General features: G+C 38.4%; 1 protein-coding gene across 3 annotated transcripts; it reads right to left on the minus strand.

Moving 5' to 3' along the window:
* Nucleotides 1-532: 532 nt before the first annotated feature.
* Nucleotides 533-27,168, minus strand: LOC110216490 (thiosulfate sulfurtransferase like domain containing 3). Of its 3 annotated transcripts, none has more exons than XR_002326790.2 (5): nucleotides 26,883-27,168; nucleotides 20,924-21,097; nucleotides 20,415-20,574; nucleotides 19,981-20,104; nucleotides 533-4,470 (listed from the first exon to the last, which is right to left on the minus strand). XR_002326790.2 is itself a non-coding variant. In XM_020998330.2 (4 exons), exons 1-4 carry the CDS (start codon nucleotides 27,010-27,012, stop codon nucleotides 20,038-20,040), a joined length of 531 nt encoding a protein of 176 aa, XP_020853989.1. In that variant the 5' UTR covers nucleotides 27,013-27,168; the 3' UTR covers nucleotides 19,442-20,037. The 3 variants fall into 3 exon arrangements, 1 of the variants encoding a protein (XP_020853989.1); XR_002326789.2 differs by lacking the exon at nucleotides 533-4,470 and adding an exon at nucleotides 8,298-15,264; XM_020998330.2 differs by lacking the exon at nucleotides 533-4,470 and having other exon boundaries at nucleotides 19,442-20,104.
* Nucleotides 27,169-27,490: the final 322 nt, after the last annotated feature.

Genomic DNA, 27,490 nt, shown 5'->3' on the forward strand with positions numbered 1-27,490 from the left:
TATCTGACTCTTCATGACACCATGGACCATAGCACAACAGACCCTACTATCCTCCACTATCTCTTGAAGTCTGTCCAAGTTCTTGTTTGTTGTTTCCATGACACTTATCAATCCATCTTGTCCTCTGCTGTCCCCTTTTCCTTTCAATCTTTCCCAACACTGGGGTCTTTGCCAATGAGTCCCATTTTCTCATTATGTGGCTAAAGTATTTAAGCTTTATTAATAATTATTAAATTATGGTCTCATATTAACAGAACAGGAAATAGAGGACTTAACTCTGCCTTAGAGAAAGCCATAAATAAACTCCCAGAGGGAAAAAGACCCACAAGCAAATCTTTTAATAACAATTCCTGTCCTAAATTGTTTGAAAAAATAGGAAATGAAAAGGTCCTACCAAATTCCTTCTGTTACACAGATATGGTCTTGATACCTAAACTAACAGAGAAAGAAAATTATAAACCAATATCCCTAATGAATATTGATGCAAAGATTTAAAATAAAATATGACAAGATTATGATAACATCACAAAGATTAAATTATGACCAGGCTGAATTTATACCAGAACACAGAGTTGATTCATTATTAGAAAAACTAAGCATAATTGACCATATTAATAACCACAAAAGCCATTATTATATCAATAGATGCAGAAAAAACTTTTGACAAGATATAACACCCAGTCCTGTTAAAAAAAAACATTAGAAAGCATAGGAATAAACATCTTTTCTCAAGGTGATAAGTATTATCTATTTAAAACAAAGAGCTAGCATTATCTGTAATAGGGATAAAGTGGAGGCCTTTCAAGTAAGATAAAGGGGAAAGCAAGAATGCACATTATCACTATCGTTATTCAATATGCTAGAAATGCTAGCTGTAGTAATAAATTGCGGGAATAAATATAAGCAAAGGAAACAATCACTTTCTGCAAATAATACAATTTATTTAAAGAATCCTAGGGAGTCAACTAAAAGAACTAATTGAAACAATTCAGGTTGCAGGGTATAAAAAAACATCCACACAAATAATCCGTTTCAGTTACCAAAAAAATCTAGCAGGAAGAGATAGAAACTCCATTTAAAGTAACCATAGATGGTATAAAATGCTTGGGAGTCTGCTTGATCAGACACACAAACTATATAAATTACAATACGCCCTAAATAATTGGAGAGAGATTAATTGCTCATAGGTAGGCTAAGCCAATATAATACCACCCAAATTTGCTTATTCAGTGCTATGCCAATCAAACTACCAAAGCTCTTAGAACAAAAACAGTTTATTCACCTGGAAGAACAGAAGGTCAATATCAAGGGAATAAATAAAAATTGAAAAAAAAGGGAGACTTAATAGTACCATATCTGCACTACAAAGCCATAATCATTGGTACTGGGTAAGAGAGTGAAGTTTATCAGTGGAAGAAATTAGTTGCACAATATACAGAAGCAAATAAGCACAGTGCCTAGAATGTGATAAAGATCCCAGCTATTGGGTCAAGAACCCTTTATTCAATAAAACCTTGGGATATTTAGAAAGCTGTCTCGCAGAAACTTGGTATTAACCAGCATCTCACATATACAAAGACAAACGCCAAATGGGAATGTACCTTAGACATAAAAGAGGGACGACATAAACAAATTGGAGAAGCATGGAAGAAAATTACCTGTTAGATCTAAGGATGGGATGAGTTCATGACCAAACAAAAGAAAGGTTGATAGTAGGTAAAATAGGCAATTTTGATATATAAAGTTTGTGTACAAGTAAAATAATTCAGCTAAAATTGGAAGAGAAGCAGGAAATGGGGGAGGGGAAAATTTTGCACCAAGTTTCTCTGATTAAGGTCTTATTTCTAAGATGTGTATGGAATGGATTCAAATCTATAAGGATAAGAGCTATTCCCTAATCAATAAATGGCTAGAGGATGTGACTAGGCAGTTTTCAGAAGAAGAAATACAATCTATGAATAACTGTATATTTTTAAAAATACTCTAAATTACTAATGATTAGAGAAATGCAGATTAACTCAGAGGTACACTACCTAACTCAAAAGACTGGCAAAGTTGACAAAGAAAATGATAAATGTAGGAAGAGCTAGAAATAAATTGATTTATTAATACACTATTGGTGGAACTGGTCCAGCCATTCTGGAAAGCAAAATTAAATTGTGCTTACCCTTTAACTCAGCAATATTGTTACTAGATCTATAGCCTAAAGAGGTCAAAAAAGAAAAGGATGCACATACAAAAATATATTAATGTTTTTGTGATGGCAAAAAAAAAAGGGAAACATTTCCCATTAATTGGGGAGTGGCTGAACAAGTTAAGGTATATAAAAATGATGTAATCCTACTATGCTGTAAGAAATGAAGATGAAAATGGTTTCAGAGAAACCAAGGAAGACTTGTATGAACTGATATAAAGTGAAGTGAGCAGAATCAGAAGAATAATTTCTACAGCAACAACAGTATTATAAGGACAAGAACTTTGAAAGACTTGGAAATTCTGATCATGACAATGACCAACCACAATTCCAGACAACTCATGATAAGGTAGGGACTCAAAATACAGATTGAGGCTTTTTTTCCCCCAGAAGGTGGGGTGGCATCGTCAGTGCAGGAATTTATTTTGCTTGACTGTATGTGTTTATAATTGTTTTTTTAGGCGGGGGGGCAGGAACAGGAGCGGATAGTTGGGAGAGAGAGAATTTGGACTTGAAAGTAAAACTGAATTTTTTTTAAAAAGTTTTAAATCAAATTACAGTCATACACAGTACACCAAAGTGATAGTTATTTCAGATAGCTTTTTTAATCTTCACTTCCTTGTGAAGGAAACTTCAGACAAGGCAGTTTTAGAAAAAGCCTCAAATAAAGGCAATGGGCATATTAACTTGTGGGACAGGTAGACTACAGTACTACCAGCTATACATATTTGAAGTCTTGTCATGCAGAAGGATTAAATTAGCTCCATATGGCAATACTCTGACTAGACTAAGAAGACCAGGGGTGAGTAATGGGGGGAAGAAGGATAAGGAAAGCAGATTTTGACAGTATAAGGAATAACATCCTAATAAGCGGGGCCATCCAAAGATGAATTAGCCAGCCTTGGGAAATCACAAGCTCCAACACTAGAGATATGCAAGCAAATAATGAATACAAGAATATTGTATATGGGATTCATGCTACCAGTAGGAATTGGACTAGCTGGATCTCTAAAATCCCTTTCAAATTGTGAAATACTGTGATTCCATGAATTTTTTTTCTGATGTTTAAAAACAATCCAGAATATTGACTAATGATAAAATAGTCACAATACAGTAGTGCAAATGTACTTAGATATTTTTAAGCACAAATTTCCATGTGTATAATGCCTTATTAACAATCATTTATTTACACCAGAAACTTTTCAGCATACAAAAAGCCTGTGATAAAATTCCAATTTCTCATTTATTAAGTAATCTTTTTACTCACATATAAAAGAACAGAACACTAAATTTCTTTTTTCTGTTCATTCAACAAAGGTCAAGAGCTCTGTTCCAGGCATTATGCTAAGTGCTAAGCATACAAAACCAAAATATTTTTCTGTCTTCAAGAGACATATTCTATTGGAGGGAAACTAGACATATGTAAATAAATACAAAACAAAATAAAACAAATAATAATAAATAATAAAATAATATGGAGAGGCAGGAATACTTCTAACAGTGGGGGTGGTACACTTGATTCAAGTTTGAAGAAAGTCTGGGACTCCCAAACTGCCGGAGTGGATGCATTCTAGGAATGGGAGACAGCAAGAAGAAAGAATGTTGTATATAGGCAACACCAAGTGTGTGAAGGAGAGTAACATGCAGTAAGCCTGGAAAGAGCCTGGAGCCAGGCTGTGAAAGGTTTTTAAATGCCGAACAAGAGTTTTTATTATCCTAAAGAAACTGGGGAGGCATGGGAGTTTCTAGAGGAGGGGAGTGACATGGCCACACCTGATATCAGTTTGGTTACTAAAGAGAGACTGGAGGCAAGGAGACCAATTAGGAAACTATTACAGTAGCCTAGGCCAGAAGGATTAGAGGTCTAACAAGTGATGTTGTAGTGAGAATAGAGAGGAGGGGACAAATGTGGCATGTAGAACCAACATAATCTGGCAACCGGATATTTATGGGGGTGGGGGGTCAGGGAAGGAGAGTGAAGAATTGAAAAGGACTGCATGTTCTCAAACCTTGGTCACTAGTATAATGGTGCCTTTGACGGAAATGTTGGAATTAGGAAGAATGATTGGTCCGTTTTAAACAGAAGCTGTTGGTAGGATGTGCAATTGTAAAAATCCAACAGATAATTAAGAAAGATTAATTTTTCATTTATCTTTACAAATCTCACAAATCTGTTGGTCTTACCTCTTATCCATTCTTTCTGTGATGCTGTCAACTTTCTATGTACAGACGAATTATTAAAAAGATTGCATTTCTTCAGAGTCAAAGAAGTCTCACTAAAGACATAAGAATTAAAACACTATAATAAACAGTAAATAGTACTAAATATATAGTGCAAAATTGCTGAGACTGTCACTTGCTTTGCTAAAGGCATATATCCTGTTTTGAACCAATCAGATGCAAAAAATAAGATTCTAAGAAATGAAAAAATGCAATCATTTCCCCCCCTAGATTTGATCATATGCAATCTGCTGCAACAAGTCCCTTTCAGCTTTATCTCATAGGGATGTAAGAAATCAAAATAAGGTTGGTTTATTATAGTGGGAAAATTTTGTAAATAATAAATATAGTGACTGTACCTATTTTTTTCTGGCACCCCATTCCCTATTCTCCCATTTAATCAGCCTCAACTCTCATTATCTATATCTCCACAATACCTCACCATCCCAGAGGAGTATGAACACCTTAGGAATTCATCATCATCCAAAATGTTTTACCTGCATGATCTTCATTCGAGCACTAGCCCTGAAGACAGGAGAACCGAGGTCAAATCTGGCTTCAGACATTTACTAGCTGTGTGACCCTGGGCAAGTCACTTACCCCTGTTTGCCTCAGTTTCCTCATCAGTAAAATGAACTGGAGAAGGGAATGGCAAACCATTCCAGTACCTTGGCTAAGAAAACCCCAAATGGGATCGTGGAGAATCAGATACAACTGAAAAGACTCAACAACAAACTTCACCTCCATCTTCCTTCTAGATGGCACACTGGATAGAGAGCACTAGGTCTGGAGTTAGGAAAATGTGAGTTCAAATCTGGCCTCAAACATTTACCAGTTGTGTGACCCTGGACAAGTCACCTAACCTCTTTATGATTCAGTTTCCTCAACTGTAAAATGGGGATAATACCACCACCTACCTCTCAAGGTTCCTGTGTGGATCAAATAAAATATTTGTAAGGCACTTAACATGGTACCTAACAAAAAGTAGGTGCTTAATAAATGCCTGTTTTCTTCTTTCCTTCCTTTTTTCTTTTCTTCTTTCCTTCCCCAGGTCCCTCATATTAGCTCTCCCTCATAACTGGAAAGCATGTCATACTCATTTCCATCTCTTAGAATGCTGCTTCTTTCAAGATTCAGGTGTTATCTCCTATGCAAATCCTTTCCTCAAACAACAAACCTATATTAAACACATTAAATGTCAAGCATTGTGCTAAATACTGGGGGATACAAAGAGCAAAAACAGCTTAACTTCTACTGGAGGAAACAGTATATATAAATCAGAGCATGCAAGATAAAGAATATCTGGAAGGTAACCTCAGAGGGGATGGCAGTAGAAGTTAGGGAGGCCAGGAAAAGCCTCCTTGAGGAGATAGCACTGAAATTGTCTTAACAGAAGCCAGAGATTTGAAGAGTCAGAGTTGAAACAGGGGGAACATGAGTAACAGCCAGGCATGGAGTCTGAAGATGAAGAGTTATGTTCAAGAATAGAGTACATAGAGGAGAGTAGAATGGGAAAAGATTGGAAAGGTAGGAGAGGCCAGATTTTGAAGAGTTTTAAATGCCAAAATATTATATTTGATCCTGGAAGTAACAGGGAGCCTTGGTCAGATCTACATTTTTAGGAAGAAAATTTTGGTAGATGAATAGGATGGATTGGAAGAAGACATTGGAGTAAGGAAGACCAATTATAAGCCTATTGCAATAACCCAGGAAAGAGATGATTTTGGCTTTATGCGTTGATACATGGGGTCATATGCAAGAGATATCATGGAGAAAAAAATTGCATATATAGAGTGAACAAAAGAGAGTTGAGAATGGCATTAAGGTTTTGAACTTAGATGATGGTAATGCCCTTGATTGTAACAGAAGTCAGAAAAGAGGAAAGTTGGGGGTGAAGGGGAGTATGCTGAGTTCTGTTTTAGACATAGTGAATTTAAGATCACAATAGGATGTCACATTCAAAATGCCAGGTAGACATTTGGTGATATGGAACTAGAGACCACAAGAGAGACAAAGGCTGAATATATAGATCTGGAAATCATCTGCATAGAGATAGTAATTAAACATATGGGAAATTATAAGATCAAGTGAGTGTATAGAGAGATAAGAGAAAAGAGAATCAAAGGCAGAGGCTTGGGGGACTCCCACAGTGAGTGAGCATGATATGAATGAATATTCCACAAAGGAGACTTGAGGAGTGGTCAGATAGGGAGGATGAGAACCAAAGGAGGGCAATTATGAAAACCTAGAGAGAAAGTACCCAGGAGGAGAAGGTGCTCCACATCAAAGGCTGCAGAAAGGTCCAGAAGGATGAGGGCTGAGAAGAGGCTATTAAGATTTAGCAACTAAAACATCATGAATAATTTTGGATAGAATGGTATTGGTTGAACAAGAAGGTCAGAAATCATACTGCAGAGAGTTTAGAAGCAAGTGAGAAAACAGAAAAAGTGGAGCAACCAATTATATATGCCTTTTGAAATTAAAATTTTTTTTCAATCAGCAAAAAGCCTCCTCTCCCTCCCTCCCCTGAGCAACTCTTCCTCAACCACCTCCCAATTGAGAATGAAAAACAAAACCTGTCATAAATATGTGTAATCAATAAAATTTCTGCATTGGCCATGTTCAAAAGAAAATAGCTATCAATATAATTATGTGTGTGCATGTGTGTGTCTCATTCTGTACTCTGAACCTTTCACCTCTCTATCAGAAATTGGGTAACATGCTTCATCAATAGTCTTCTGAAATCATGGGTGGTCATTATACTGATCAGAATTCCTAATTCTTTTAGAGTTGTGTACTTTTTGCCATATTTTTTATCATTGTATAAGTTGTTCTCTTGATTCTGTCCATTCCATTGTGCAACAGTTCAAACAAATCTCAGGTTTCTCTGAAGCATCCCCTTCATAATGTCTTACATTAAAATAGTATTCCATCACATTTACATATCATAACTTCTTTAGCTATTCCCTAATTTATAGACACTCCCTCAGATTCCCATTGTTTGTCACCTCATAGAGCTATAAGTATTTTCCCTCCAACTCCCTCTTTCTTCCTCTCTCTTTTCTGTCTAATGAAGCTCCCTTTATGACCTCTGATGATGATAAAATTCAGAGGAGACATATGTATCATCTCCTCATATTAGAGTATAAGTTGTTTATCCTAGTTTTGTCCCTCACAATTGTACATTTTTGTTAATCTTTTTTGGCTTTTCTTTTCTACTGCATTAGAAGTTTGAAGTTTCTATGCCATTCTGATTTTTTCATCAAGAACGCTTGTAAATCCTTTATTTCATTAAACATCCATTTTTCTCCTGTAACATTGTGCTCAGTTTTGAGGGGTAAGTTACTCTTGCCTATAAGCCTGTGTCTTTTCCCTTTTGGAATATTGTGTTCCAAGCTTTCCAGTCTTTCAAAGTGGTGACTGCTAAATATTTTATTATCTTTTTCATTGGTATTTGAAATTTTTTCCCCCTTAGGGAATCAGGGTTAAGTGACTTGCCTAGGGTCACACAGCTAGCAATTGTCAAGTGTCTGAGGCCGGATTTGAACTCAGGTCTTCCTGACTCCAAGGCAGGAACTCTATCCACTGCACCATATAGCTGCCTTTTGAAATCTTTTCTTTTTTCCTTTTTTTTTTTTGTCCCAGAAGCTCTGAATTCTAGCTATAATATTCCTGGGAGTTTTCATTCTGAGGTGTTTTTTTTTTCAGGTAACTGGTGGATTTTTTTTTAATTCCTACTTTTCTCTTTGGTTCTAAAAGATTGTTGTGCACAACTAGTTCACTTGGCTATAGAGCCTACCTAGGGCCTAGTATTTCCCAATCACCTGATGAATCAAGACCAGCTTGATTTTCTATCTCGAATGCGCATTGATGAGGCGGGAGGCAGGATGGAAGCAACTCTTTATTTTTAGCAAAGCACTTACTTATATAGTAAAATAACAGGAACTCTTTCTCAAGTTACAATGATGTATAGCCCATGCTGTGCTCAAGGACAGTGCATGCACGTCCTGTGCACTTATCTGACTCCAATCCCAGAATAGACTGCTAATGACCATACAATAACTAGGGGAGTTAAAGATTGTTAAAGATCCATACAATGGAGCACCGAACCAGGCGACCTTTGCTCAAAGATCAGCACCAGAGAGGGGCCTTCACCCATCAGTGAGACCTCTTGAACAGCCTGTGGCCCTCTACATCCGTATAGATCCCTAACAAAAGATCTAGGCAATTATCTTCCATGATTTCTTAAAATATGTTGCCTACGTAATTGTTTTGGTAATGGCTTTCAGGTAGCCCAATGATTTCTGTGTTTTCTCCTCAATATGTTTTCCATGTCAGATGTTTTTGCTATGAAATACCTTGCACTCTCTTTTTTTTTTCAGTCTTTTGACTTTGTTTTATATTTCTTGTTGCCTCATAGACTCATTGGCTTCTGTATGTTCCAATCTAATTTTCAGGGAGTTTGTTTCTTGGGCAAGTTTTTGTACTTCTTGTACCAAGCTGTTAATTCTCTAATTCTTTCTTCCATAGCTCTAATTTCTTTCCCAATTTTTGCTTTTAGCACTTCCATTTATAACCCCTAGATGCTTAAAAAACATTCTTGCTTTATCTATTTTTGGAATTCTAGTTGAATTTGTGGCCACAGTGTTCTTCTCTGAGGCTTTTCTTGTAGAAGTTTTAGAGTCATTATCTTCTGGGTTTGTACCTTGAGTATCCTTGTTACATAACTTCTTATGGTGGAATTTTTTTCTTTGGTCACTCTTCCAGTCTTCTTCCTAATTTCAGAATTGATGTTAGGACTAGGTTCTATGAACTTCTAAAGGAAAAGTCTGGGCTAGTCCTGTTGCTTCTTTCTTGGAATATTGAGTGTCATTTTATTCTAGGATCTCAGGGACAGCTCCAACTGGAGACCTGCAAGTTATTGGTGCTCCCAAAATCATCTTATCCATGAAAAAAATCTGATTGCTACCCCTCCTGGTCTGAGCTCTACAAGTTCCTGGCCTAGGTTTTTGCATAAGAAATAGTAAATTGCTACTGGATTCATCCCCTATCAGCCAGATGGGAAGCTCTCCTGGTCCAGTGACAAAACTATAGGTTTGCCTGGACTGAAGTCTTCTGTAGTCTTCAGACTGTGCTAGAAGATAGAACTGGGGCCCTGCTCTCCTCCTGGGATTTCAGCTACATCTCCGCTGCTTGCTTCAGAACTTGCTCCTCTTACTACACTGCCTATGGCCATCAACTGGTCCCTATCCTGGGTTAATGGTCCCTTCCCCTGGATCTCTGACATGGCATTGAGTAGCAGGTGATAAAGATGCCAATTGGATGTAATTTGTATTGCATTATGGTTTTTTAAAAAAGATGCATTTAATATTTCTGCCTTTCTGCATTGGTGTATGAGGATTTTATGCCCTAATACTTGGTCAATTTTTGTGAACATTCCATGCACTGTCAAGAAATTGGTATACTTCTTTCTATTCCTATTCCATATTCACCAGAGGTCTATCATATCTAACTTTTCTAAAATTCTATTTATCTCCTTAATTTCTTCCTTGTTTATCTTATTTGATTTATCTAGGTCTGAGAGGAGTAAACTGAGGTTCCCCTTAATATAGTTTTACTGTCTATTTTTTCCTGTAACACATTGAACTTTTCCTTCAAGAATTTAGGTGCTATGCCATTTGGTGTATATTGTTAATACTGTTATTACTTCATCATCAGTACTTTTAAGCTAAATAGTTTCCCTGAGCATCTCCTTTAACTAGGTCTTTTTGATTTTGCTTTGTCTGAGATCATGACTGCTATACTTTTTTACTTCAACTGAAACATAATAGATTCTGCTCTATTATTTTAACTCAGTGTGCATCTTTCTCTTTCAAGTGTGTGTCTTGTAAATAACATATTGTTTGATTCTGGTTTCTAATCTATTCTATATTCTTTTATTTTATGGGTGAATTTATCCTATTCACAGTTATGACTGTGAAATGAGTATTTTGCTCCACCCAATTCTCTCATAGTTATCCTTCTCTTTGTTACTTCTCACCAAGAATGTTTTGTTTTTGATCACTGCCTTCCCTAATGTAGCCTTCCCCCTCATTCCGCCCCCCAAATTCTTTTCCAGCCTACCTTCCTGTTTTGTAACATGAATTTCTGTACCCAACTGTGTGTGACTATAGTCTTCCCTCCTTGAACCAGTTGAGATGAGATGTGTTGCCCACTCCCACCCTTATCTTCCCCTCCATTGTATAAACTCCTCCTTGTGTGCTCCATTTATGAGGTAATTTTCCCTGTTTTCCTCTTCTTTTCCTAGTCCTCCAGTGTAGTTCTCACCTCTCCATTCTTCTTTTGAGATCATTCCAACATAATAAATTCATACTTATGCCCTCTAAGTGTACTCCCTCTAACAGCCCTAGTGATGATAAAATTCTGAGGTGTTACCTTCATCATCTTCCCATATCAGGATGTAAAGTTTAAGCTTGTTTTATATCTTATGATTTCTCACTTGTATTTACTTTTTTATGCTTCTCTTGAGTCTTGTGTTTGAATGCCAAATTTTATATTTATCTCTGGGCTTTTCATTAGGAATGATTTAAAGTTCTCTATTTCGTTAAATAAACATTTCCCCCACTGTAGGATTACACTCAGTTTTGTTGAATATCCTCTTCTTGGTTATAATCCTAGGTCCTTTGCCTTCTGGAATATCATATTCTAAACCCTATGCTCCTTTAAAGTTATAGCTTCTAAACCTTGCGATCCTGACTGCAGCTCCACGGTATTTGAATTATTTCTTTCTGACTGCTTGCAATATTTTCTCCTTTGCCTAGTAGTTCTGGATTTTAGCTATAATGTTTCTGAGAATTTTCATTTTTTAAAAAAAATTTCCATATTAGTAATGTCGTGAAAGAAGAAACAGGACAAAAAGAAAAAAACAAAGTGAAAATACTATGCTTTGATCTGCATTCAGACTCCATCAGTTCTTCAGTTAGATATGGACAGCATTCTCCATCATAAGTCTTTTGGAATTGTCTTGGATCATTGTATTGCTGAGAACTAAGTCAATCATAGTTGATCATTACACAATGTTACTGTTAGAGTGTACAATGTTCTTCTGGTTCTGCTCACTTCATTCAGCATCAGGTCATGTAAGGCTTTCCAGGTTTTTCTCAAATCCACTAGTTTATCATTTCTTATAGCACAATATATTCCATTACATTCATATACCACAACTTGTTTAGCTATTCCCCAATTGATGAACATCCCCTCAATTTCCAATTCTTTGCCACCACAAAAAGAACTGCTGTAAATATTTTTATACATGTGGGTCCTTTTCCCTTTTTTATGATCTCTTTGGTGTATAAACCTAGTAGTGGTATTGCTGGATCAAAGGATATGCCCTTTGGGCATAGTTCCCAAATGCTCTCCAAAATGGTCGGATCAGTTCACAACTCCAACAGTGCATTAATGTCCCAATTTTTCTCCATCCCCTCCAACATTTATCATTTCCCTTAGCCAATCTGATAAGTGTGAGGTGGTACCTCAGAGTTGTTTTAATTTGCATTGCTTTAAACAATAGTAATTTAAAGCATTTCTTCATACAACTAATAGTTTTAATTTTTTCATCTGAAAACTGCCTTGGATCATTTATCAATTGGGGAATGACTCATATTCTTATAAATTGGATATTCAGTCTTTTAATGTAGAAGCTGCTAAATCTTTTGTTATCCTGACTGCAGCTCCACAGTATTTAATCCCCCCCCCCAACTGCTTATATTTCTTGACCCAGGAGCTTCAAAACTTAGCTATACTGTTCCTATGAGTTTTCATCTTGGGGTCTAGTGAGGCGTTTCTATTTCTATTTTACCCTCTAGTTCTAAAACTTCAGGGCAATTTTCCTTAATAATTTCATAAAAGTATATAACGTCTAGCCTCTTTTTTGATCATAACTTTTAGTTAGTCTACCAATTCTTATATTATCTCTTTTCAATCTGTTTTCCAGGTCAGTTGTTTTTAATGAGATTTTTTACATTTTTTTTCATTCTTTTGATTTTATTATTTCTTGGTGTATTATGAAGTCAATGGCTTCCCCTTGCCCAATTCTAATTTTTAATTTCTTCTGTCAATTTTTGGATCTCTTTTTCCAATTGGTTGGCTTTCTTTTCATAATTTTCTTAATAACATTTTTTTCTAATTTTTCTTCAACTTCTCTTATTTGATTTTTAAAGTCCTTTTTAAGCTCTTCCAAGACTCTTTTTAGGCTTATGACCAATTTACATTTTTCTTTGAAGTTGAAGTAGCTGTTTTGACTTCACTGTCTTTCTGAGTTTAAACCTAGATCTTCTCTATCACCACAGTAGCTATCTATGGTCAGGTTCTTTCTCTTTTGCTTGTTCATTTTTAAAAGCAGCTTATTTCTTGGCTGTTAACTTTATGTTAGAGTGGGGCTCTAGTCATGAGGTATGGAAGATAATGTCTCAAGCTTCAGGATTTTTGTGCTATTGTCTTCTGAGCTTTACCTGGGGGCCTGACCTCAGGTACTCCTCTCCATCCCTGAGCCACAACCAGGGCCCCCAGCAATGCTATCACCACAAATGGTCTTAACTCCCTGAAACCCCTCCTATGGCTACAAGCTTCAGCTCACCCCTCTGCCCTAGAACCCAAACCAGAGACTCCACTCTCCTGGGAGTGACCACAGCCAGCAACTCTCCAGTACAGGGGAGAAGGGACTGGTGCCCCTCCCCTTGTGACCACACTCACCAGCATGTTCTGGCTTCTCCTCACACAGCTATAGCCTGGGACCACATCTGGTTAGCACATCAGAGCCCTGTCACTGGAGGGCCCTGCAATCTTCCCCTCATCAGTCCTCTCTCTTCCCCACCCCAACACTGTCCCTGGGTAAAAGTTTCTGAAGCAGAAGCTGCCCTTGAGGTTTGTTTGTGGATTCAACGGGATCTGCACTTCAATCAACCCAAACCAAACCAAACCTGGAGGGTCAGGTCTTTCCATTGTCATTCTCTACGGAATTTGTGTTTTGATCTTCCATGTCTCCCTAGTAACTTTCTATGATCACGTTCTTTTGTTGTTGTTGTTGCTTGCTAATTTTTCCATCCTATTTCTTGACTTTTAACTTTATGTTGAAGTTGGGCTCTGTTCTCTGGGTGGAGGGGGAACTAACCAAAGCTTAAGATTTTTTGTTCTGTTGTTTTCAGAGCTAGTTCAATGGGGTCTGTAAGTTTTCAGTTCTTCTGAAGTGCTTTGATCTAAAGAGAGGTGTGGTCACTGCTCTCTTGGCCTATACTCTGGTCTGTGAGTAACAACAAAAGCATTGTCTTCTGCCCTGGAACTATGACTAGAGTCCCCACTCTCTGGCAGCTGGAAGCTCAGCATTCAGTCTGGCATTCTTTATCATTTGCTGTAGGGAAAGATGTGAAGGATCTAAAGCAAAACTGCTAACTCTTACTCTGTCATCTTGACTCTGCCTCCCAAAGAGGCCAAATGGCATTTGTTCCCACCTTGCCCAATGAGGCACACATTTGGACAGACTCCTTCCCCAATGTCCATAGACCTCTGCATTTCTCTCTATGCCAGCCTGGGCTCACGATTTGTTCTTGGATTTCCCAAACAGGATTTAGTCTGGTGCATTTTCTAGAGCCATCTGGAGGAATTTTAAAGGGGAAGCTCTGCTGTGGTCCTTGTTACTCTATCATCTTGGTTCTGCCTCCTGTCTATACCTTTTTCAAACAATTTAGCTAAGGAGAAGAGAGATATAGGACAACAGCTGTGGGCATGGTTAAGATCTAGGAAAAGTTTTTTAAGGATGGAGGAGATTAGAGTGTGTTTAGGCAGCAGAAGATGAAGTAGATAGGGAAAGATCAAAGATTAGATAGAGTGGGGAATCCACTAGAGGCAATCTACTAGAGAAGACAGAAGGGGACAGGATCAAGAATACTTGAAGAGGGGTTGGCCCTGGCAAGCAGAAGAGCCACATATGATTCTGAGACTGGAGTGAAGAAGGAGATACTGTGGGTTAACGTCTAAGGAATGTGAGATGAGAAGGTGAGAAGGAGCTCTTGGTGAATGGCCTCAATTTGGGGGGGGGAGGGGAAGGGGGTAAAGCATAAGGTGTGGACCTCAGCAGAGAGGCTAAAGGAAATGGCATAGGAGGCTTGAGAAGAAACGAACAGGTCTAGAACAGCTCCTGTTATAAATGAGATAGAAAATCAATTAGAGAATAGTGTGATTACCTTGCTATAGTGAGCACCCAGTTAAGACTAGCTAGCTTAATTTTATAATAGACTCAATCAACAACGTTTCATGATGCCTTCAATTCCATTTAATAGTACATGAGTAGAATAGTACATGGGTAGGTAGACTTAGGAAATAATCCAGGGCTGAAGTTTGGAAAAGAAGGATTGGTGATATGACAAGACAGCACAGGATTCAAGCGTAAAGGATAGTAGAGAGTTGAACTGTTTCACCAACAGATCAAGATTTGCAAAGGTGGAGAGTATAGTCAGAGCAGGATGAAAGCCTGATAAAGTATCAAGAAGTTTGGGGATTTGAAGTCACAGTGAAGACAAAGAATAGGTTTAGGAGAAATGAGGCACAGAGATGGAAAGTTAAAAGATTATGATCAAATAGAGGAAATTCAAAGTTCTTGAAGACAGAAGTGGAATATTTGTGAATGATGGTAATATGAAGGATACAAAATCATATCTGTGAGGCTGAAATGGAGTAGGTCATGGAAGTTGAATAGACTGAGGAACCAAGAAATTAGGGAAGTTGAGGAGACATCAAGTGTTAGATGATAAATTTTGAGCGAATCCATCTCAAAGGAGAAGCTGCTGAGTGAGATTCTGGAAATAAGAGGAAAATGTGAAAATTTCAATAAGGAACATGGAATATTACAACTCCACCACCTCTACCAAGGAATAAAGTTAAGGTGCAACCAGTAATGGAAAAGGATGCAGTGTAGAGGGAGCCAGAACTCAGTGAATGCCAAAACACAAAAGGAATTTTAAAAAATAAGAAGTTTAGATGAAAGCAAAATTATTAATTATGGATCAGGAAGACCTGAATGGAACATTCAGTAGTTAAGCTTGAGGGAGATAGACAGATGAAGTTGGGGAGAGAAGTTTGTTCTTTGACAGCTGTGGGTTTAGTATCACTGGGATAAGGAGGTAGAGGACAGCAGGCTAATGAAGATGGGCGCAAGCAAAGGAACAATGAAGTCAGCAGTGTACACAGACTATTAGAAGATTCAAGGTCAATGACTTGTATTGGCACAACACTTAACTTGCCCCACCTGCCCTGCTGCTGTGAATTGAAGTGAGCCTGATGGTGATTCACCCTAGATTCCTAGAACAATTGGGAAACTTCTTAAATAAGGAGCTGAGAAGTGTTTTGTTGCAGTCCAGAATTCCCTCACACCAGGTCCTACCACACTTTTTCAAAAAGGGAGATAGTTTGATCCCTCCCAGAGCTATTTATGCTTTCCTCCCTACTCAACTACCTTATAACATCTGTGTACATATTGTTTAACACTGCCTCCTACTTTACAGAGAAATATATAGTCTGTGAGCTCCTTTAACTCTTCTTTTCCACATCTCAAAAATCTCTGTATTTTCATTTACCCTGTTTAGTTCAACTTTCAGAGGATGAGAAAGCACTTCTTACCAAGGCAAATCTTTTTTATTTTCCCCTTGATACCATCTCTTATTTTCCCCCAGAGCGTATTCTACTGATCATTCACTCTTCTAAATCAGTTCTTTCTTTGTGGCCTACAAACATGCTTGGGTCTCTTCAATCCTTAAAAAATTTTAACTTGGTCTAACTTTCCTTTATCTCTTTTTCTTTTCACTGCTAAATTCCTAAGAAAGCGGTCTATGCTTGGTGCCTTCTCACCAACCTACTCACTCTCTGAACCCTCAAAATCTAGCTTCTGTCCTCACCATTCTATTAAAACTACTCTTTGAAAAGGTAACAAATGGTAATTAGTAAATTTCCTACCAGAAAAACTGGTGACCTTTTCAATCATCCTTGCTCTTTGCAAGCTTTTGACAATAATGTTGACTATCTCCTCTTCCTGATTATTCTTTTCTCCTTTGCCTTTCATGATATTGCCCCCTAGTTTCTGACAGCTCTCCCCAGTCTCTTTTGCTGTGTCACCATCTATCTCCCACCACCTAAATTTTAATTTCCCCAAAACCTCTTGTCTTAGGTCCTCTTTTCTTCTCTCCACACTCTCCCCCCGGGTGATGTCATTCATCTTCATGCTTCAGTTATCTCTGCAAAGATGACTCAAATCAAACCTGAATCCCTCTCCTGAACTCCAGTTCTGCTGTATCTCCAACTACCTTTACTTGGCTATGCTACTAACATCTTAAAATTCAACTCAGTGAATCTACAGCAACCCATACACCTCTAAACCTCCCTATTTCTGTCATTATGCCACCATTTCCCAGATCTGAAACCCATGTCATCTCTGACTTTTCTCTCTTACAAATACCATATCTAGTCAAGTATCAAGTTCTGTCAATTCTACTATATTTCCCACATCCATTCCTTTCTCTCTATTCCCACTGCCACTGCCTTGGTTCGAACCCACATCATCACGCACCTGGGCTACTGTAAATTTACAGATTATCTTCCTGTCTTGGGACTCCCCCTTGTAATTCATTCTTCATGCAGCTGCCCAAAATATACAGTATTAGTTTCCCGCTCAAAAACTTTCAGTAGCTCTTTATTACCTAACACAAAATTAGAATTCCTTAGCCTTGCTCCAACCTACTATCCAGGCTAATTCATATTAGCTCAGGAACTCAATATATCAGCCAAAATGGACTATTAGATATTCTCCCAACCTGACAGACCCTCTTCCAAGCTGTACCCTACATACACCTCTAAGGGACTCCCTCCTCATTTCTGTCATTCATAATACTTCTCTCCCTTCAAAGTTTAACTCCTCAACGTAGGCTTCTCTCATTTCCTCAGCTGACAGTTTTCTATCCTTATTCAAATGTTTCTAAAGTACATTGTCTGGGCATCTCTTTTGCTTCTATCACTTCCTGCCTTCTATTATACCTATCTGTACCTGCAAAATACACTCTAATAGACTAGAATTTTCTCAGGAGAGGAGATTTCCCATCTGGCTGATCTCCTGGACTTTATTAATGTCTATCTCCCTTAATTCATCTTCCTGCAAGTTTGAATCAACTCTGACCCTTCCTTCCTTCGCACTGGAGAGAAAAGAGTGGAGTACCTCCCAATCCTTTCTTTAAGGAAGGGGCCTAGTGCAGCCGTCTCATCAATTCCTACCCAGCTCCACTAGGTCTTTATCATTTCCTCACCCTTCCCAATCTTCAGTTTATTTTTATGTGTCTTCTCCAATTAGATTGTGAATTCCTTGCGGGCAGGAACTATGTTTTGCCTTTCTTTGTGTGCCCATTGCTTAGTATGTAGTGCCTGGCACATAGCAGGCACTTAATAAAGGTTGATTGGCTGACTGACTGGATTGATGATTGTTTTTTGCATCTTCAGCACTGGAGCAGTGCCTCATATATAACAAGGGCTTAATAAATACATGTTGAACTGAATTCAAATTTTTCAAAAATTCAAAAACAAAATTTGATTCTCAATAATCTCTCTATTAAATAAAGAAGTCATAGATGTTTCATCCAAGTATATAGATGCTCACTGTAAGGCAGCCACTGGGGGTTAATTCCCTTCTTCTTCCATCTCCAGTCCTCTCACAATGACTACCCCATCCTGAACCCTTTCCTCATCAGTGCAACCTTGGGCTTACTACTGCCAACAGTAATTGAAGGGGCACTGGTGCCCAAGGGACACTGGCCCCACAGACCTTTTATACCCCCATGCAGCAATAGCAGCAGCAACAGCACAACCACTCGGGCCAGTGTTGAGCCTACAAGACTGGGTACTGGAGCAAGGCCCAAGTAAAGACAGCTGAGCTATGGCCTATAGAGGCTGCTACTAAACAGCTGGCTGAGGGAAGGGTTGAAGAAGCCCAAGGAGGTCTTGGGAGAGGAAGGAAGTATAAAAAACATATCTGGCTTTTTGGGCTTAGCCTCTCTGGAAGCAGGTTGTTTCTACTCTAAATAAAACCTCCTACCCTTTTCTGTAATCTTCCATACCTGAAAACTTTCATTCCCTATGCCCAGACAGCTAAAGCCTCGATGACCAATCCCTAGTATCTCCCAATCTGTGATGTCAGAGATGGTAACCCAACCAAGCAATACAAAGAAAGAACCTGCCCCCTTCAAATAAAACCCATGGCCCTCTCTGCATGGCCCACTCTGCAATCTCTATGGTTAAGGTCCTGATATGGAGTACAGTTTGGCATACTACTCCCATGTGTCCTTCCCTTGATGCCCCTGACCCCCTGTTCCCAGCCCAAGGTAATAGTAATAGTGGCTAGCATTTACATAGCACTTTAAAATTTGTAAAACACTTTACAAATATCATCTCAATTTATCCTCATAACAACCCTAGAAAGTAGTTGCAATTATTATTATCCCCATTTTACAGATGAGGAAACTGAGGCAAACAGAGGTCAACTTAACTGCCTATGGGAAGACAGTTTGCAAGTATCTAAGGCTGGATTGAATTCAGGGCTTCCTGACTCCAAATCCAGAATCTATCCACTGTACCACCCAGCTGCTTTTAAGCCTTCTTTTGCATGAGATTTAAAAAAAAATATGCAGAAATAAAGGCTTTCAGCTTTAAGCATTTACTAGCCAGGGGTGGGGAACCTATAGCCTCAAAGCCACATGTAGTCTTCTAGGTCCTTGGGTGTGGCCTTTTGACTTTTTTACAGAATAAATCTTTTTATTCAGGGGATTTGTTCTGTGAAATTTAGATTTAGTCAAAGAGCCACCCTTGAGGACACAGAAGGCCACAGGTGGTCTGGAGGCCACAGATTCTCCACCCCTGTAACTAGTCTGTCTGATTCTTTGGGAGAAAACTCATGAAGTCTCCAGATAACTGCAATGAGTGAGACATGTCCAAATTAGGTCTCTTTGCCACACAGAGATTATACAGAGGTTTATTACTCTTAATAATTTATCACAAAATTCAGTGCAAAATTCCATGGATATGAAACAGTTGCTTTCAATATTTTAAATTTCCATTTCAGAATAACTGATTCATTATATTAACCTTTTCTCTGTATGTTGCTCTTTTGACAAATGACCTTAAAGCTGAAGTAGAAAGTTTACTTCTTTATTAATTCTCTTTTTTTCCTCTTCAAAAAGTTCAAATTCAGTTTTGAAAAGGACAATATTTGCTATAAGTTCTTAAAATGTACAAGTAGACTAGTTTTACTACTACACATCTGTAATTCATTATGTCTTTCATACATTATCTCAGCTGATCTTCATAACAACCCTAAAAAATTAAATATTATTATACCCATTTTATAGACCAAGGTGTTGGATCAGAGAAGGTAAAGTGAGTTCTCCCAAGTTACACAACTATAACTAGAAGACCCAAATCTTTTGACTACTATGCCTTTTTTTTTAACTATATTCTGTTGCCTCTATAACATAATTTACCTTAAAAATAAATAGTTTTCAAAACAGTTAATTGGGATTTCAAAATTCATTGTCATGTCATTTTTTCTTCTCTGGATATTCATAGCTTTCCCACTCTTTCCAACCTCCAGGATAGTGCCGAGCACTGAAAATAGACATGAAACAATTAGTACTATCAATATTGTTATTAAAAAATAATACCAGTGAGAGAGAAATGACATATAACTATTTACCACTTACCTTTTACATCACAAAGAGTAATAGGCTTTTAACTTGTGGTAAATTATACTTATATGATGAAATGATAACTGAATAAATTAAAAAGTAAATCTTTACCCATAATACGTTGCTAAAATAATTAATTATAGGAAAGCTAAAAAGTATGTAAATCTCAGTTGAAAATGACTTCATCAGAAAATCTGAATTGAGTCAGCTCTGCTGCATTATCTGCTTACCTTTTGTAACCTAATGATAAGGCAGTATTTAGAGCTTTCTTGCTTCTCACTCCTCCTAGACAAGAAAACACCAGGGTGTCAGACTTAGAAGGCATATCTTGATTGTACTTCTTTTTAAAGTCCTCTGAATCCATTTGTAGAGCTTGATCTATTTCACCCACTGAAAGAAAACATTTAAAAATTCAAAATGAGTTATACGGATAATTGTGAAATGTGAAAATGTCATACAGAATGTCTGCAAGGTCTTAGTGCAGTTTAAAGGTTAAAAACTGCACTAAGGGGGGCAGCTAGGTGGCACAGTGGATAAGAGCACCAGCCCTGAAGTCAGGAGGACCTAAGTTCAAATCCGGCCTCAGACCAAACATGACACTTACTAGCTGTGTGACCCTGGGCAAGTCACTTAACCCCCATTGCCTGAAAAACAACAACAAAAAAAAACTGCACTAAGACTTTTAGAACACCCTGGTATTAAGTATATTATAATTAATTTTAAGGAAGGCAACACTTACATGGTATATTGAGAAACCCTGGAATTTTTCCATATTCTAGAATTTCCCATGGCTCCCTAACATCAATCAACAAATTGGATTTGGAATGTAGCAAATTTTTCAGTTCTTTGTAGGTGACACTCTGAGAAGCAGCAGTACAGAAATTATGGTGGACTTCTTCTGATGATCTCAACGCTAAAAAAAATTCCCAAAATGCAAGTTATTCCAGAATCTTAGGCACTGTGGTAATGATATCATTAAAAGGAGAATCTGACTATAAGAAAAGAATCAATGGCTTTTCAGCTAACTAAAGGGAAAGGGATTCCTTATAATATATGGTGTAAAGTAAAATATTCATCTATAAAAAGTCTTTGGTTGGGATGCATCTCAGACCAGTAACTTTTTAAGTTTAGGGTACTCTAACTGAAGGAATTGTTTGAATTGAGGCAGATCAGAAACTTGTCCTTAATTTATAATCTTAGGACCAGGAACTCCAGTTCAGACCTGGTTCATTTGCTAATGGACTTTGGAGCAGAGTCACACTCAAAGAATGCGGGAGGCAAACGGCCAGTGGATTTGGTGCCCCCGAATAGCACCCTAGCACAAGTATTCTCCCAGAAAGAAGGGCCTCTGTGTTTGATGCAGATTTGCCGACTACGCATTAGAAGTGCTTTGGAATCAAACAGCATCATAGAATAAGTGAACTACTCCTTCCCGAGGAGCTGAAATTATTTCTCTTACACATCTCAACCTGTTCTTGTTTCCATAAATAAGAGGCCAACACATTAGCATATTAAAATCATCCCTCTTTAAAAAAAAAAAGAAGAAGAAGAAGAAGAAAAGTGTGGGGCTGACTAGTGGCATTGTTATTTTTGTGCCTTGTATTTCCAGAATAAAGTCGGATTATGTTGGAAAAAAAATATCTGTGATCTTAGAAATCTGCCCAAGGTCAACTTGCCCATGGTCACAAAGCCAATATATAACAGAGACAGGACTTGTCCCCAACTTTTCCTGGCTTTGAGGGCAACCCTTTATTCATTACACCATGCTGCCTCTATAATAAAAATGGTAAGGTAAATTTTAATTGGGTATTGATATAATAAGTAATCCCATCCAGAATGGGCTCATTTTCCCCTTGAACATAACTTTGGTTCTTAATATTGCTATTATGAGTCTAGTGGAATATTAAAACTATGAAATGATGAAAATTAAAATGGTAAACATAATCACCACTTTCAAAAGGCGAAATTTTCTATCTCCTTAAAATTAGACCTCTAGGGGCAGCTAGGAGGCGCAGTGGATAGGGCACCAGCCCTGAAGTCAGGAGGACCTGAGTTCAAATTCGGCTTCAGACCAAACACTTGACACACACTAATTGTGTGACCCCAGGCAAGTGACTTAACCCCAATTGCCCAAAAGTGAATGAATGAATAAATAGACCTCTAAATCCATAGGACAGTTCCTCAAACACTTATTCCAGTTTTCTTCTAAACAAACCACAGGACTAAATCTTTACACCTTATTTTAAAGTATAGTAGGAGAAATCCTAATCCCACACCCATGTAAATTAGGCTGGTTTTTCCTTTAAAAGTACTGAAACTTTTCATAAGAGTTGATTGGCTCAAGGGACTAAAGGTTTAATCTGTTGATATCACTTCCTGGTGGCTTGAATACAAAAACATCCATGAGGGACTCTAGCCTCACTCTAAGACTTGGCTGGAAGACCACCATCAGAAACTCAACAGGCAGGGGAGTTTCAGTCAACTGAATCATCCCGAAGTGTCTCTGACATATATCCTTGTTGAATATCTTTCCCTAGGAGCATCTCATTTCATTTCCAATATGGACACTAAACTACAAAGGGACTGGCTGGAGTAAGGTGAGTCAGAACAAGTGAGTTTTAGGCACAAAGATTATCCCTATTTATCACTGCCACAGCACTTAAATTCCAAAGCCTCTGATCCCTATCTGTAAAATGGGGGTAATAACACCTACATATACAATTCTCAAAGAGCTGTCCGGCTCAAACTAAATAATGTTATGATGTGCAGATCCAGGGAAATAAATGTATATGAAGCACTTTGTAAAACTTAAAGTGCTACATAAATATGAAATGCTATTATTACCTCATGAAGAAATATTAAGAAACTTTTTGCAGCCTTCATTTAGGCTCTCAGCAGGCTTTGAGTCCAGAAAGGAAATGTCTTGAGCCTCATCAGTAAACCTAGAGACTGATCCCTGGTTGAGGTGGGCTCTTTAAAGCCTAGTATCATTAACAGTCATGTGAGAATCAGTAGGCAGAAATGTTCTTTTGAGGGGCTGCTAGGTGGCGAAGTGGATAGAGCACCAGCGCTGAAGTCAGGAGTACCTGAGTTCAAATCTGGTCTCAGACCAAACACTTGACACTTACTCGCTGTGTGACCCTGGGCAAGTCACTTAACCCCAATTGTCTAAAAAGAAAAAGAAAAAAAAAAGAAATGTTCTTTTGACAGAAAGAAGCTATCATTTCAAATAATATAAAATAGGGCTATGCTCCCTTCCTTTTAACTTATATTTAAATATAACTAGCAACTGCCATCAGATGAATTGGATACATACCCTCTAAGCCTCAAGCAGGAAGATAAGCTGAAGACTAAGTTTTATTATCTAGAACTAAGAGCAAGTTCTTTAAAAACAGCTAAATTTAGTTTCCCACCCACTAATGAAATCACTGATCCAAGAAAAAAACAAAACAAATAAAAAAATATGTTTGTTGGTTAATTATTGTCAGCAGCAGTAACTTAGGACTAAAATGTACCTCTATTTCATTTGGTCCTCTCAACAACCTGTGTGTTATGGAGAGTGGCTATCATTATTTCTAAGTTCCCTTTTTTAATCTATGGTTCTATTTTTAAATTATGCTTCCTCTCTCCCCCCTCCCCTTTCAATACTAGAAAGTGGCTAGTTCAATGCAAGGAAAGTTTTAGAAGTCATTCTGGGTAAAGTGAGTCTTGGAAACAACTAAGATTTAAAACTATTATGATCTTCTAGTAATGTCATTTGTTATCAAAGAGTCCTGCTGTCATGTATAGCACTGAAAGGCTGATTGGTCTCTTGTGGAAAGGAATTCCTAATCTTAAATGTTTTACCTTTCCATAAGGTAGGCTCTTGTGACTAAAAAAGAAAGCCCACTATGCAAATGCCCCCTCTAGGTCAGTATGACTTGATCCTCCAATATTCTTATTATTTGATGACTGAGGAGGTAAGGTTAGGGAATAGAACAGAAAAGCATTAACTGCTTATTATGTGCCAAGCACTAGGTAAACAAATATAAAAACAAGATAGCTCATATTCAAACGGGAAGAGACAACACACAAAGAAGGGCTCATTTCATGTTCAGTTCATAGCAGAAAGGCCTGATAGTACTAGGTTCTAGTGGGGAAAGTATCAGGACAGATGACAAGGCCCCAGGATACTACTTCCAGATGAATCAGGAGATCTAGGAGTCAGCACCCAGCTGATAGTGGACATCCTATACGTGGAGAGAATTGGGCAATGAGGCAACAAACGTTGGATTATAATCTCCTAACATGTGCTTTTAGTTGTAGAATTATGTTCATGATTCAATTCAAGGTTATAACCTCTATGATGTTCTGGGAAAATATCTGTCTTACAGGCAGAGTGATTTGAAAAATTAAAAGATGTGATACTGGCTCTGGTCTCTGTGAGCCAAAGTGAAATACAAGAATCTAGTGAAGTTTTCTAAAATCAAGACCCCCACCTTAGTGTATATTTATTTTCTATAGGAAGATTCATTTTAATTAAAATTATTCCATAATTTCTTATGAATCATGTGGCTATAAAGAACCAGCCATGCTGAATCTGCACTTGCCATACAGTTCATCATTTTAAAAAAACATATGAAATTAAAACAAAAATATATTTCATAAGTTTCAAAGTTCAAGTAGAAGCTAACATTCTCCTCATATTATTTTTTTCATAACACAACACTGATTGTGCTTTGATCTGTATACTCTACCTGAACAAATCAATGGGACTCACAGAGCTTAAGTATTCACATTTGCTGATGTTTGCTGCCTAGCATTAATGTTAGTTGAAAGAAGATTGGTCTCTTTTTAAAAACAGAATAATGTTGAAAATTCATTTGTGTAATTTCAATATAATAGCTAATATTTATATAGCACTCACTATGGCACTGTGCTAAGTGCTTTACAAAGGTTCTCATTTGATCTTCACAGCAACCCCAGAAGACAGGTGTTACTAATTATCCCCATTTTGCAGATGAGGAAACTGAAGCTGGCCCAGGTTAAGTGACTTGCCCAGAATCACACAGCTAGTAAAATCTGAGACAGAATTAGAGCCCAGCCCTCTAACCACTGTGCCCCTAGCTGCCAATATTATAACGAGAACTAATTAAGCATCTAAAAAGCTTTAGGAGCAATTAGTAGGATAGTATTTTCTTTTCAGAATAGATGTGATACTTCATTGATATAAGGAACTCTAATGATGAAGAATGCCCTGTCTTTGCAAATCAGCATCTGCTCTGCAACTTACAGTCATGGAACTAATGCATGTCAGAGATAAGCCATGAATCCAGGACCCACCCAATTCCTAGGTCAGTTCTTGATCCACTATGCCATGCTGCTTCCAGGATAGCATATATGGAATAGTTAATCAATCAACAAGTACCTATTAATCACCTACTTACGTGCTAAGCACTGTGCTTCCTGGAGGAAGAACAGAGTTCAAATCCAACCTCAGATATTTGCTGGCTATGTGACCCCGGGGAAGTATATCTAAAATAAATAAATACCAGATAATTTGGGGAGGGAGGGGCAATCAGGAAAGACTTCACTTAAAGAGGGTGGCCCTGACCTGAGTTTTAGAGGGAATGATGAATTCTAAAAGGCAGAGATAAAGTTTCAAATTCTAGGCCTAGGAGATGGGATTCTCCAGCAGTTAATCATTTTGACAAAAACCAGTTCAGACTCAACTTGTCCTTTCAGTATAGCTTGATTTATTCACCAAAGCCCTTATAACAACAAAAAAATCTCCTTCCTCTTTCTCCCCAAATAAACTCTTCTTTCCTCTCCACCCCAATCTTAAACATTGATATTTGGCAAGTGAAAACATGAAAAATTGCTTTCCCAAAGCACATACCCAAGAAAATTCTGCCTAGTTAGGCAGGTAAAATTTAAAAGATTCTGGCATGCAATCAAACACTGCACTGGTACAGAAAAATACAGGATCTGGGTTTGGAGAATCCAGGTTCCTATCCCAAATCTGCTGCTTACTACTTACATGAACTGGGATACTTCACATTAATTTCTCTGTTTCCTCATCTGTAAAATGAAAGAGGCTGGTCTATATAGTCTTTCTAGCTCTAAATCTATAATCCAATAACCAATAATTACAGACCCATAAGATCATGAGAGACTGGTATACCAGTGCTTCTGGCAACATTGGAAAAAGGATACTCAAGTGTCACTGTATTTACATCCGGTAGTCCAAGTCAACCAAAAATTCAACGAAGAAAAGATAGGACTCGACCTGGAGCCAGGTTATCTTAAACTGGGGAGATAGAAAGTACCTAAAACAGAGCCCCCCAGCTCTGCCGATGGCATGCTCAAATGTAACTTAGTCAAAAAAGGGAGTCAGTTTGCTATGAGTTGAGGCCAAGGCCATGACCAATGGCGAAGGTAATTTCTTCGGCGCCCAGAATTTACTCTGTATGCACTAACGACAAGCTGAGGCCTCCAGTATTTTATTTATCCTTTTCCACTCTCCTCCATGCGCATCCCTGGAGAGACCCCCGATCCCGGGGATTCCGCCCACTTGGCTAGAGACACAAAGAAAGTTCAGGGTCTCTTCCTGTTTTCGAAGCCAACCTCACCGCCTCGCCAGGGTCTCGACTTTGTGGGTCCACCCTCTCGTCCTCAGCTTTTACCGTCCCGAATAGGCGCATGAAGCGTGTACTCACCCTTCCAGGCGGCCGCTGATCTGGGGGCTGTCCCTTGCCCCAGAAAACAGCGAGCAGAGGCTCCCCAAACTCTCGAGCCCCAGGCAGCCCTGACCGCGCTCCTCAACTGCAGCAGCGCTCTCGGGGACATGGCTATGGCCCGTCTCCTCCGCGCGGCTCACACCGTCCACCCCCGCGCGCTCTCCCGGCTCTGCCTGGTCTCCTCGGCCCAGAGTATCTCTAAACCGAGCAGCTTCAGCAGGCATGCTCAGCTGACCTACCCGGCTCAGCTCACGCTTTAAGAGGCGGTGCCACGGCCCCATCCCCACCCTCTCTCTCCACTCAGCGCTTACCGCCCAGGGCCCCGCCCAGGCTCCGCCCGGGGGCGAGGCTGGGTGTCTTCCTAGTTATTTCATTTTACTGATGCTTGGTTTTGTTTTGTTTTGTTTTTTTAATAGTATAGATTCCTTGAGCTAGAGCCGAAAGCATCCTCAGAGGCCATCTAATCCAAATTTCCTGTTTACAGATCAGGAAACTGAGGCCCAAGGTAGTTGAGTGATTTGCCCTAGGTAATACAAATGGGAAGCAAAAAAGGTGGGATTCAAACCCAGGTCCTCAGACTCCAAAAT

The sequence above is a fragment of the Phascolarctos cinereus genome, unplaced genomic scaffold (assembly GCF_003287225.1).
Source record: "Phascolarctos cinereus isolate Bilbo 61053 unplaced genomic scaffold, phaCin_HiC Scaffold_5;HRSCAF=322, whole genome shotgun sequence".
NCBI classification, from domain to species: Eukaryota; Metazoa; Chordata; class Mammalia; order Diprotodontia; family Phascolarctidae; genus Phascolarctos; species Phascolarctos cinereus.